Source organism: Opisthocomus hoazin, chromosome 17 (genome assembly GCF_030867145.1).
Source record: "Opisthocomus hoazin isolate bOpiHoa1 chromosome 17, bOpiHoa1.hap1, whole genome shotgun sequence".
In the NCBI taxonomy this organism is placed as follows: Eukaryota; Metazoa; Chordata; class Aves; order Opisthocomiformes; family Opisthocomidae; genus Opisthocomus; species Opisthocomus hoazin.
Window position 1 is genome coordinate 4304782 of NC_134430.1, and position 13183 is coordinate 4317964.

General features: G+C 56.8%; 1 protein-coding gene across 2 annotated transcripts in view; it reads left to right on the forward strand.

Annotated features, from left to right (window-relative positions):
• The first annotated feature begins 2476 nt into the window (after nt 1-2476).
• Nucleotides 2477-13183, forward strand: part of RPS6KA1 (ribosomal protein S6 kinase A1) — a 44096-nt gene continuing 33389 nt past the window's right edge. For both annotated transcript variants that reach the window (XM_075438035.1, XM_075438036.1), the window contains exons 1-2: nt 2477-2546; nt 8981-9025. In XM_075438035.1, coding sequence (XP_075294150.1) covers nt 2484-2546; nt 8981-9025 — 108 coding nt within the window. In that variant the 5' untranslated portion in view covers nt 2477-2483. The remainder of the gene's footprint in view (nt 2547-8980; nt 9026-13183) is intronic.

The following is a 13183-nucleotide window of genomic DNA, read 5'->3' on the forward strand; positions in this document are numbered from 1 at the left end:
CTACCCCGGGCCCCTCTGATACGCACGCGGAGCAGAAGCAAAGGGAGATGTGTTTTGCAAACAAATGAAGAAGGTAAATGAGATGCTGGTATTGACATCGTCGTGTTATTGATGCCGTTTAGAGCAGGTTGCGGCAGCTGGAGGATGGATGTAACCAGACGGCACGCCGTGTACCAGGCAGTAAGGGGAAATTACGGACAGCTTTGGAGCTGAATGAATGTCTCTCCACAAGATCTGCTTCAGCTTGCTCCAGCGGTAAGTGACACGAGTTTAATTGGCTATAACAGGCCCTCACTTAGTACCAGTCTGGTGCATTCGTGTTATTTAATGCCTTCATCTGGGGCTCCAACACTTCTGGCACAGAGGGGGGCTCTGAGCACAGGGCTCGGAGGCAGCAGTTCACAGGCTTGGCTCCAACACTTACTGTCACCGTGGGAATTTTCTACGCTCGATTCCCCCACGTGCAAAAAAGATGACAGCTCTAGCCTCAATCACAAGCGGGTCCTGGTGATGACTTACAGATCAGCTTCAAAGTGCTGTGAAGATCAACTGGAATTTTTCGAAGCGCCGGGCTCTGTCCCGATTCGGCTCTTTTGGCGTTCGCTGCCCTCTCTGAACAGGTTAAGGGCCGTGCAGCCCCGGCGTTGTGGGGCAGCTGCCCTCGGAATGCACAACCCCAGCTGTATGTGCTTTCACTCAGGCTCACTGAATATTTTCAGCCACACCCTGGTGAAGTCAACCCTTAGCGATGCACCCTGTTACATATTTGGGGTTTTTTTCTTTACCAAATAATTTTATAATGAAACATGAAGACACGGTGCTTTGGGCTTTGGTAAAATGTGAGTAGAAGAGAACTTCTTCCTACCTGAGAAATCTAGCAGGTGGGAATAGCCCTGAATTATGAACCCTTGTGCGTAAGGCTCCTTCCCTCCAAGGCTCTCCTAACGTCGTAGGAAGGTGGATATGGTTTTTATCTCTGTTTTGCGGGGAAGGCGGCGATGAGCAGTGACTCACTGTGCCTCTCAAACTTGGAATCCAGATTTCCCAGCGTGGTTTCCCGCTTTAAGCAGCAAGCTCTGAATTGTGTTGCCGAGTTTATCCCCACCGCCTCTTCTGCTGGTGATGCTGTGCAGCACTGCGTGCGCAGGAGCTGGGCACTCCAGGAGGGAAACCAAAATCCTTCCAGAGGAGCGTGATGTGGATTTTTCAGCAGGTGTTTGGATGTTCTTGGTGATTCATGACACAAAACTGGGAGGAATGACACAAAACTGGGAGGAGTGGTGGATACACTGGAAGGCTGTGCTGCCATCCGGTGACACCTGGACAGGCTGGAGAGTTGGGCAGAGAGGAACCTGATGAGGTTCAACAAGGGCAAGGGCAGGGTCCTGCACCTGGGGAGGAACAACCCCAGACACCAGTACAGGCTGGGGCTGACCTGCTGGAGAGCAGCTCTGCAGAGAGGGACTGGGAGTGCTGGGGGACGACAGGGTGACCATGAGCCAGCAGCGTGCCCTGGGTGCCAAGAAGGCCAATGGGATCCTGGGGTGCATTCAGAGGAGTGTGGGCAGCAGGGCAAGGGAGGTTCTCCTCCCCCTCTGCTCTGCCCTGGTGAGGCCCCATCTGCAGTGCTGGGTCCAGTGCTGGGCTCCCCAGTTCAAGAAAGGTGAGGAGCTACTGGAGAGAGTCCAGCGGAGGGCTACGAGGATGAGGAGGGGACTGGAGCATCTCTCCTAGGAGGAGAGGCTGAGGGAGCTGGGCTTGTTCAGGCTGGAGAAGACCTTATCAATGCCGATCAATATCTGCAGGGTGGGTGTCAGGAGGACGGGGCCAGACTCTTTCCAGTGGTGCCCAGCGACAGGACAAGGGGCAACGGGCACAAAGTGAAGCAGAGGAAGCTCCAGCTGAACCCGAGGAAGAACTTCTTCCCTCTGAGGGTGACGGAGCCCTGGCCCAGGCTGCCCAGAGGGGCTGTGGAGTCTCCTTCTCTGGAGATATTCCAGCCCCGGCTGGACGTGGTGCTGTGCAGCCTGCGCTGGGTGACCCTGCTTGGGCAGGGGGTTGGGCTGCGTGACCCACAGAGGGCCCTGCCAGCCCCTGCCAGGCTGGGATTCGGGGATTCCCTCGCTGTGAGCACGCGGTGGCTGCCCCTCTTATTGCTGGTTTAAGCTCTGTTTGCACCCAAAAATTCCGCAGGGCAGGGAACCCCCGCATCCCCCCCTCCGCCGCACCCACGCTCAGCTCCTCCCCGTTATCCCTTCGCCAACCCGACACGCGTGGGGTACCTGAACGCCGGGGCACCCCCTCCCCTCCCCCCCGCCCCGCGGCTCGGAGGGCGGAGCCTCCCCGCCCGGCCCCGCCCCTCCCCGTGTCGCTCCGCCCATCCCCGCCCCGCCCCGCCCCGCCCGGCCCGGCCCGCGGAGCCGGTGCCCAGCGCGGGCGCGCCCGGAGCCGCGCCGAGCCCCCCGGGGCCGCCCGCCGGCAGCATGCCGCTCGCCCAGCTGGCCGAGCCCTGGCCCAACATGGAGCTGGTGCATCTGGACACGGAGGTGAGCGGGGCACCGGGCCCTTCGCGGCGCCGCGGCGGGCGGGTGGGCTCCGCGCCGAACCCCCCCGCCCGCTCCCGGGGGTCTCCGCCGAACAAAGGCGCGCCCGGCCCGGCCTCCCCGCCCCGCCCGGCGGGACCCTCCCGGCTGCGGGGACCCCGGCCCTGTGCCGTTCCCCGAGCCGGGGGGGGGGGCTGGTGGGGGCCGCAGCCGCCTGCTCCGGGGCTGGGGGTGTGCGCGGCGGGGCCGGGGCTGGGGCCGTACCGGGGCTCCCTGGCTGCGCCCCTGCTCTTGCGGGCTTTGGTTTCTCGGGGAGGGTGGGCAGCGTGCGCCTCCATCTCTCCCCAGACCGTCCCCTGGGGAATACATGTCCGGGATTGGGGGTCTTTCCCCCCCCGGGCTCCCTCACCGTCCGCCTCCCCAGCCGCTCGCCCCGGCCCGCGTTCCAAACTCCCATCGCGGTCCGGTGTCGCTGGGCTGGGCGTCCGCTCCTCCCTCCCGCCGTGCAGACCTCCAAGCCGGACGCGCGGGACGGGGCGCAGCGTCTGTCCGCACCTGCAGGCTTGCGGCACGGCCATTTCGGAATGAAGGGACAGCCGGTCGCCGTGGTCACCCAGCGCGGAGCCGCCAGCCGAGGCTCCGTGCTCAAACCTCTCCTCATCCAAACCGGAGCTGGCAGCTCGCCGGGAGAAGCCGGAGGGACGGCGGGGATTTTATCCCAGGTGTTTGCTCAGCCCCCGGTGCTTCCCCATCGTTTTGACTGGGTTCGGTGCTGTCACGCTGCCCCGTCGTGCCTCGGGATGTCCCCCGGTTCATCGGTCGGATTTGCTCGTTCCCATTTCAAATTGCCTCCAAAGGGATCCCCGCGTCGGGCGGAGGCAGCGGTTCACGGGGAGGTCTGCTGGCGACCCGAGAGGGGGCTGCCGAATTTTCCTCAGCCAGACACGGCACGGCTTCTCCCAGAGACCCCCTCCCCGTGCGGGTGGGCTGCTGCATGGAGGGGCCGCCCGCGCTGCGGGTGCCAAACGGCCGGCACGAAGCTGCGGGGGGCTGCGGGCATCCGCCCCGGAGCATGGCTTGGGGCGCGAGGATGGGTTTGTGCTGCGGGGTGGGAGAGGAGGGGGGGCCTGCGGTGACTGGATCCCAATTCCTGAAACCGCGTCGTGCGCCCGGAGCCGGGGTGCAGGTTGTTGCTGGGAGATGGGGATTTTTATTTGCGGTTTCGCTCTTCCTAAGCAGGAGGATCGCCTGAAAAGCCAGAAAACGCAACTAGACTCGTAACAGGAGGAAACTAATGCTGGTGCCCAGGGCGAGATTCGTTTACTGCTTAATCCCAGGTCTCCCAGGTGCCCGGCAGGCGCTGTGTCAGCGTCACGGGATCTCTCCGGAGCGGAAGCGGCCGGCGGGTCCGGTGGATTCGTCAGCCGATCGTGGCAGCAGCGAGGACCGGTTTCCCCACTGCGTTAGTAACGGGCGTGTTAATTGCAAACCGAAGCTGGAGGGCCTGCCTCTGGCTTCGGAGCTCTCCCCTTCCCCGTCGCACCTCGGGCAGAGCTCTAGGTCAGGGTCAGGAGCCGCTTGCAGGTGATTTTTCTGCAGATCAGTCTTCTTACATCTCGGAATCACAAGCGGGATGGTAGTAATTCACCTCCCTTTGCTTTAAGATGAGCGAGTATGTGCGCTTGATTCCAGTGAGGAAAATAATACGGATGTTCTTCCCCTCTCGACCTGGCTGCTGTCGCGGGGCCGGGCATCGGGATGCCCTGAGATCCGGCAGCGTATCCGCGAACAGCGGAGATGGGCTTGGGTTTGGGGGAGATTTGCACCTGGAGGTTGAAATCACCAAGGGTGGGGGCCTGAGGAGAAAGTTTTCACCTCTCCCGGGCAAGGTGGCAGCGCTGGGAAGCGGAGGAGACATTTCTGGAACACCAGTTACGTAAATTGCCCTGGGATCGCTGCCATCCAGGTGAGGAACCGGCTTCCTCCAACCTTTGCTTTCTGAGTCACGGAGCAGAGGTGCTGTCACCACGCCGGAGGAGGCCTCGGTCCTATTGTGAAGGGATTTGGGGTTTTTCCACTGCGTTCCCGGAGCGTTGGCCGTCTGCTGATGGGGATGGGTCGCGGCCAGTGCCCCTGGTCCCGGCCTGCCGGCGCTCAGCCGGGAGCTGTGCTGGGGAAACACCTGGGAGCTTGAACTGACCCCTTGCAGGGGAGAAGTCCCTCTGCCCTGGGGGCTGAGCTAGCAGCGTAACACTTCTTTCTTTTTTTTTTTCCGTCTCTGTTCTCTCTCCACTGCTTATGTTCTTCAGAATATCGCTTAGGTAGTAGGAAAACCTGGCTGGGGCAGAGTACGAGCAGCAGCGAGCGGAGTTGCGTGACTTCATCACCATAGCGATGGGCACTGCCATCGGGGCTACGCTTTGCTTTAATCTCTTGTTACACGAGCGTACAGCAACACAGCTGACGTGGGATTGCGCCAAACCCGGCCACTTCAGGCTAATGATTTTTGCCTGTGTATGTGTATCACCCGTTATTGAGCAGGAGCTCTTCACAAATAACTATCTTTTTCAAGCATCTTAGCTGAATAATGCGTAAAACGATGATCGAGAGATAGAGGAGGAAGCCGAGCGGCTTTCGTTTCTGACATGCCTCGTGCATAGACTCCTTGGTCTGCTTGGGCTACGCGAGTCCTTTTGGAGATCTTTATTTTTGAAGAATCATTTCCTTTCTCTGAACTGCAATAGGCAAGATCCATAAATTCCACTTAATAAGAAGAAATTGTCTTGTTCTTGTGTCAGACCAGCAGCTCTGCGTTTCTTCCTGCTTGAATGCTTCGAGGTTCATCAAAGTTGGGTGAAGGAGCGTCTTTGGGTGCCTGGTACCCTTGTTGTGTTGTATATGGGCATCTCAGAAGTGACCAGTCAAAACCTGGAGGTCCAGAAATAGCAGCAGGCTGCGTTTCCAAGCAGAGCTGTCGATGATCCAGCGTGACTTGTCCTGGTGGTGCTAACTGTAGAGCCCAGCCCTTGATGGCAGCAGGAGCGGGCACGGTCTCACGCGGTCCTGCCAGGGCTGTGACTCGTCCTGATTTCAGATCAGAGCGGTGCTGGCCTGTTCTGCAAATTGCTCCCTGTGCTGCGGATTATGTGGAATTAAAGGGATTTAAAATGCAAGATGTCCTAAGATAAATATCTCCCAAGTTCAGCCAGGCTGGCAGTTGCGTAACTGAAGGCGCTTGCTTTCCAACGTACTTTTCTGCGTGCTGTTAGGAAAACTCCCTAGAGCAGCAACGTGTGCAGAAGGGCTTTTGCGTTACCTCTCGGGCAGTTTTAGCTGTTGCTCACCCAGAGGTGCCCTCCCTGCCAGGCTGCCGCTCCCCGTGCCTGTCGGATCAGCTCTGTAATCCCCGTTCCCGCTCACCACAGAGCAGGGCTGGCTGGAAAGCCGCAGGGATGGGCTGCTGGCCCCTGGTGAGGCTCATGCTGCTGCCGCCTTGGTAGCCCAAGCCCTGCTTTGTCACCGTCTGCGTCAGCTCCTGACTGCCCTGGGCACCCAAGGGACGGAGCTGTGCCTCCCTCCTGCAGCAGACACTGCCTGGGTGCTGCCTGCGAGGAGATTTTCGGGACTGCTCTCGGAGTAGGATGTTCAGGAGGCTCCTTTCCAACCCCGAGAACGATGTGCTGCAAGGGTGGATCTGGCACGGAGGCCAGCACACACACACTCGCTAACTCGCTGCGCGTGGTATGCAGGGGGAGTGCAGAAATAAAGCATTTTAAAGAGACAAGTGTCAAACCGAGAAACCCACGACGTATTTCAGCTCTACGGACGAGGCGGTGAATGGCCGTGTTGTGTCTCGGGAGGTGATGAGTCTGTAGCTGTGAGTGTGTTTCCATCTCGGACGCTTACAAATGGCTCTTGAATCCATGGGAGAATAAGGACTGGTTTTGCTCTGGGGTAGAAGGAAAGCACTTGGCTCTAAATACTGCAGTTGTCTCCTTACACGTCTGCCTTATGTCAGCTGGAGAAAATTCCTGTTTCATCAGGAGCTTCATCTCTCCAAGACCATGAACCTACATGCCTAGGAAACCTCCCTGGCATGGACGCAGTCCTGCTTTCCACTTCCCTTCCACCCCCAGGTAGGATGGATTTCTGTCAACAGCAGCGTGTAGGACAAGTGTTCCTCGGGGCAGGGAGCTGGCGAAACGCAACACTGAGAGGCCTGGCAGGTCCGGAGGCAGCACCCGCATCTCCCACCTTATCCTGGAAGCTGAAGGGTCGGACAGCCCCCGTGTTCGCTTGCCACGTGCTGGTCTTCCCAGGGGAAGAAAAGAGCTGCTCCCATGTATCAGCTCACCCCTCTCTGGCTTGTGCCCTGCAGATCTGTTCTCCAAAGCATGAGCCAGGCGCTGCTTCCCTCTGTCCAACGTGGAAATTCTACTTCTTCAGCTGTTTTAGACATAAACAGCCCTCCCCGAGCTGTGGTTTTGATTAGCAGCGAGTTGTGAATTGTTGATCGGTGACAGCTGAGCCAGTAAACATGAGCGCGTTTCCAAGCCTGGTTATCTGGAGCGCGGCGTCTCCCCGCTCTTCGTGGAGCCTGCACATAAGCACAAAACCTTACTTCACTCCTCAGCTATTCTTTGCGCTAACGGCACCGAGGGCTCCGCGTAAACATCGGGGCAGCGTTCCCCTGGAAGGACTTGGCGTGCGTCGTAGCGCCGTTGCTTTTTTCAGTCGTTGGCTGAAGATACTTAGGAGCTTAAGCCCAGTTGATGTCGGTACTGGGATGAGTTCTGGAGCTCCGAGGGGATCCGTATAAATGCAGATATTGCCAGGCCGGGAGGCGGGGGGTCTTCTCCCTGGCCGGGGCGGTGGTGCTCCCCGCTGCGGTGGGACGACGCTGTTCTGCGGGGTGCTGCGGTGGGAGCGGGGAGACCCAAAGACGAAGATGTACGGAGACTCTGGGCTGTTGCGTGTGGATTTGGAGTATCTGAAAACTAGACTTGTGCTGCCGTTCAGCTCCGTGGCGTCACGCCCTTCGTCGTGAGCTAGCCGCGAGCAGGTAGCCCAGAGGTGTAAGGCTGGCGGTGATGACTGCTGGAAAGCAGAAGAGCGTCAACGTGGAAGCACCCGGTGAATGCTGTAGAAAGCGAGTGCAAGCATTAGAGGGAGGTTTTCTCAGCGGCCCCAAAGCGCTCTCCAGATCAGCAGTCGCAAGTTTTGCTTTGTATTAAAAGCAATTAAGTTAAATTTGGCCCAAGGGGGAGAAGGGGACAGTGTAGTCCCAAGGCAGATGTCAGGTCGATGTCCCCTTGCTTCTCCAGAGAAGGAGCTGGCTTTGTTTCTGTTAGATTCCTGAAAGGTTCCAAAATCCAGGCATGCAACTGGGAGTCTGAGGCTGAAATACAATCGCATTGCAACTCTGCTCTTGGAGCTTGATGCCTGAAGAAGAGTGAATAAATTTGCCTTGTTCTTTCAGAGAAAGAGAGGAATTCTGAGATTTTTGGAGCCGGCGACTGTAGTGCAAATAGACGTCAAAGCAAAATCCTCTTGCCCTTGTTTTTCCCCACCATCTGCAGAAAACCTTTTGTATGTGCTTATCCTGCTCGGAGTATCTACCTCTAATTAAATCCCACCCACTTTTGCTCCGGCTGGCTTCTGCGGGCACGGTGCTGTGCTGAACCTGATACGGCTTCGGTTTGGCGCCGAGCGAGCGGCTGGTGCTGCTCCAGGCAGCTCGGGTCACCCTGCTGCGACTTTGGACGGAGCTCCAGCAGCAGGAGCTGGGCTGGCAGGCCAGGGTGGCCTGGAGCCGGGCAGGTGGTGCGGATTTCCTGCAGCGCTGTCAGCTGCCGTGGGGTAATAAATAACTGATAAATGCTCGTATTAAAGCCAACGTCATGGCAAAATGGCCGTTAACTGCGCTCTAGCACGGCTTTTCCGTCTTCACCTGATCTTCCCTGCTTGATCCTTCCAGTAGTCCCAGAGAAGCCACAATGAGGGTGCAGGACGGGTGGGATGGTGCCGGAGCTGGGATGGTGCGGCTGCACGGCTGTGTCCCTGGAGCAGTTTCTGCGCACTCGCTGCCGAGGGTGGGATTCCCGTACCCCCCACCCCAGGCATCCTCCCGAGGAGCGCAGGACTGCAGTTCGCCCCGCAAGCGATGGTCGATAGCTGAGCAGCCCTGGTTTCAGTTGCAGGGAGCATGGAAAGTCTTTGAACAAGAGGCCTGTTTTTTAAACGAGTTTTTTTTTCTTGGCAGAAAGTGTCCCCTCGGTGTATGGGGAGTGTTGGCCTGCCTTGTACCATGTCTGAAGCGGCATCCTCCCCTGTTTGTCCTGCGTGAAGGGCTCCCAAAGCCAACAGCCTTTGTAAGGGGGTGTCAGGAGCGGTTCCATGCCCGGCGTGTGCTAATGGCAGGTTCTCTTCCTTTGCAGAATGGGCAGGCTGCTCCAGAAGAAGGTGGGAATCCGCCATCCAAGGTAACAACGCTCTGGGGTTACATCTTTAACTCATCCCTCTGAGCCGCGTGTGGGGTTCGAGCTGACTTGGGGCATGGGTTGGGGATGGCTATTTTTAAATCCTGTAAGCTGCTGCTTTGTAATCTGGATGAGTGCATGTGGGAGTGTGAAGGACTAGAGCAGAGGAAGAGAAAAGATAAACCCTCTTTCTTCCTGTCCCTCTGGTCATCTGAACATACCTGGAAAGTTTTCCGAAGTGCCACCTCAGTCCAGCACACAGGAGATGGTCTGGAGGCTGTCGCAGGGGGCTGGAAGTGAGAATCCCTGGGGCGTTTCAGTGCCGTGTTTACACCCTTCTCTGTGCTGTGCTCTTGCCAGATGAGAAATACAGGAGTATTTGATGGTTTTGGCACAGCTGCCCTTACTGAGTGCCCAGTATCTGTTTATCCTCTTGCCTCGGTGGGGCTGGGAGAAGCTCCACTTCTGTCAAGTTGCCCTCCGCATCTCCGTTACCATCAGCAGGGAACGGCAGAGGAAACTGAGCTGCTGCCTTCCATGTTGTGGGCAAGGGTCTTGATCTGCTAGACCTTCTTCAGACACCTAAAGCTCCTCCTGCTCCAAACATGAACAGCGTGATGTTGAAGGACTTGATTTCTCTGATGTGAGCCCTCTCTGAGGACCAGTGTTTTTGGCATGAGTATTTCCTAGTTGTGCCCATACTTCTCTGTCCTGCAAGACACTGCGCGGGGCAGAGGAGCCGTTTCAGTACCTTGAAATCCTCAGCTTTTCAGGATTTCCTTTTCTGATACGTAGATGCTATAACCGCGCAGAATGACACAACGTGTTTGATTTGGCTTGGGAGACCTTGCTGAACGGGTTGTCAAGAGCTTGTCCTGCACCGTATCCTCAGCCAGTGCCCTGTAGCCGTTTCTCCTTCTGAGTCACCGTCTGTGCTAAAGGCTATGGGGGCTTCTTGTGTTGGTTTTCCAGTTGGTTACCATCATATTTTTAGTCAAAGAAATTTAAACCTAAGAAAGAATTGGCTACTTTTCAGCCAGTTCTTTTCCAGGAACTTCTGCTGGACTTCTAGCGTTGCTGTTGCATCTCACCTACCTGTTCTGCATTTCTGTCCCAGTTGCTGGACTGGCGCTTTTCCAGTGGCCTGCAAGACATCTGGCATGGGTCAGATGAACTCAGGTCAATGTGACTGTGCGCTTCCCTCCCCTGGGAAGAGTGGGGTTATGGTTTTTCGCTGTGCCTGCATCTCTGGCGTGAGAAAAAAAAAAGTAAACTGTCTCTTCTGGTTGGATTCCAGCTGGGCTGCTAAGACTTGAGACGTTGCCTCTTTCATCTTCAAACACTTGGCTAAACTGCCCTCCCGTAAAAGCTGTGGAAGGATGTTGCTTTAAAACTAGCTGACAATTTTTTTTCTTCAAAGGACGTCGCTGGGACAAACCCTGGCTGATGGCATCTGTAGATGCGGCCCCACAGAAGGATCATGTGGTGGAGGCCAAACAGCGCTTGGGGTTCTCTCTGCTGTTCCGTGCCTGTGCCTGTGTGGGACGTGGAAGGGAAGTCCCGTCGCAGCTGGGGCAGAGCAGCGGGCAAGCTGTCCAGCGTCCCACGGGAGGGAAGCCGCAGGGGCCCTGTGCTGAGTGCCAGTGTCCTGCTTTCTACTTTTCTGAGGCACCGCGGCCAAAGTGCCCATGAGCGGTGTCTGACAATCCCATTTTTGGTAACTTTTGAACACGTGAAGCCCTGCTACGCGCTCTTGAAATAACCTCGCCATATTTTCCAAGTTTGTACAAGGTAGGTTTCCTACCAGCCCAGACGAAGGAATCCCTGCTGTAAACACATCCTTCAGCTGCAGGGCAGGCTCCGGCACTCTGAACCAGCGGTGACGCTGCAGACGGGGGAAGCGGGCAGCGTGCTGAATACCTGCGTGTTGTTCTGTTCATCTGGGGGCAGACGTTGTCAGCGGCGGCTTCTGGCACCGGCTCTACCTACAACAAGGGCTAAAGAAGGAGAAGTGAGCAGCAGTAAGCGTCTGAGTTTGGCTATTCTCAAGTTGAAGGTTGCTCTGGATCCCTCCCGTGGCCTTCTGTTCTAGCTGTGTGTGAGAGCTGTAAGGGGAAGAGGCACCTTGGTTCGAGGTTTGTACTCGCTCTCCTTTTGCGGCTCATTCTGTGATCTCTTCTAAAAATAGCCTGCAGCAGCGACAGCGGCGATTACTCAGCGCCCACGCAGAAGTGCTGTCCCCGTAAGTGGGATGCTGCCAGAGGTACAATCGTTATTTGCCTGGGCAATAACCAAAGATGCTTTGCAAAGGAGGAAATCCAAGAGTTCCTCAAAAGAGTTGGGAACTGTGCAGCTGGTAGCACGAGACTGATGCAGTCCAGTGCCTCCGTCATCGTCTTGCCTGCTGTGGTTGTGCTTTGGGGTCTTTGGGCGTGAAATGCGGTGAAATGGTCACCGCAGAGGTAGCACGGGGATGTTTGGGGCCAGGCTGGTTGTGATCTGGTATTTTCTAGCTGCCTTTGTAGCTCCAGCTCAGCTTCCTACTGAGGACAGCTGGGGCGTTTCACAACTTCTTGTGGCTTTTATTCCTGTGTGGATTCCCATCTTTCAAGAACAATTGTGGTACACAAGTCCCTGCAAGCATCGTACCTCGATGCGTTTATCTGAGTATCTTGGAAGTGCCTGCAAGATCCTACAGGTTGGGCAGAGAGCTGTCTGCCTCCCTTCGCATGGTCGCACGGAGAGGAGCCTGGGGCTGCAGCCACGGCCATGCCAGCAGCGTTCCAGCTCTGTGGCCATGTGGATTTCCAAGCCAAACCCTCTCCTGACAGTGAGCACAATCCTAAATTGCTCATGCCCGAATCTGTGCTTATCTGGATGTTCCCAGCGTGTCCCTGCTGTAAGAGTTTGCAATCTGCCAGGCAGTCCTGGCCACATCCCTCAAACCAGATTGCTAATCCGACGCTGCGTTGAACAGGAGGTCTTTGGAAAAGATAGGTACAAGGATGGCTTTTTTTCTTCTCCTCTTCTTCGGTGGCGGTGTTTGACCTTGTTTAAATTTGATGTTGGCTTTAGGATAGCAGCAGCACAGTCGGTGCAAGGTTTTGGTGCGACGTCTGCGGGTTGATGAACAGCGGAGCTGCTCTTTCACGTTGTGTTGGTGGCAGGGGAGCAGGACTGATGCTGTCGGAGCAGGGCTGCTGTCCCGATATCCTCTGCATTTCAGGGCTCAGGGCTTGCTGCCTTCCTGCTCTGTTTGCTTTGACACAGCCAGCGCTGACACCGAGAGCAGCATCTCCTGCCACAGCCTTGGGTGAAGCTCAGCTGCGTCTCCGTGCAGGTCGGTTGCAGGACGGGAGGTCTCTCGCCTTGCTCTCGAAAGCTGCTCTGCCCCGGGGGCTAATCAGCAGCACCCTGTGTTATTCCCTGGGTACCGAACCTTGTTCTGCCCTATGTTCTTTAGATTTTAATTGTCAGGTAGGCTGACGATTGGTCCTTGTTCAGCCAGGGAACGGCAACAGAGGGCTTGAATTCAGTAGAAAAATGGAACCTCTCATAATTGGGGTTTTACAGCCTGCTCTGCAGCGCGCTTGGCTGAGGGGTGAGCTGGTGCCCCCTGAAGGTGCCAAGCATGAGGAGTTATGCATGAAAGTACAACACCCAATTAGTGAAATCACTTCATAATGAAGAGCAGAGGAGGAGTGGGTTAGCGGTGCTGAGTGTGCCCACTCTTTTTCTGGAGGTGACGCTGGTGCAGGCTGGGAGTGCTGATCAGCTTATTCTTGGGTGATAATCACAATGGGTGAAAACTGGGGAAGTGATAAGTAACCTCCTCCAGCTCTGCTTTGCACCATAAAAGAGACCTTTGAGACCAGAGCGAGGGCTTTGCTCTGCTGCAGGCACCAGGCATGAGGTGCCCCACCTGCTCCGGCTGCGAGGCAGCACACCGCGGTGGGAACGCAGTGAAGGGGGAGACACGGCACTTTCCCAGGTCTGTTGGAGCTCCTGCTGATTTATCCTCATGTCCTGACCAGGTAGAGCTGGCGGAAAGGTCCTCCCCTGCAGCAGCTTCAGCAAGGGAAGCCATAGGCAGGAACCCTGGACATGGATGCTTGTGGCCAGAGAAATACCTGCATCAGCAGCGTTAACGCTGGTTTGTGG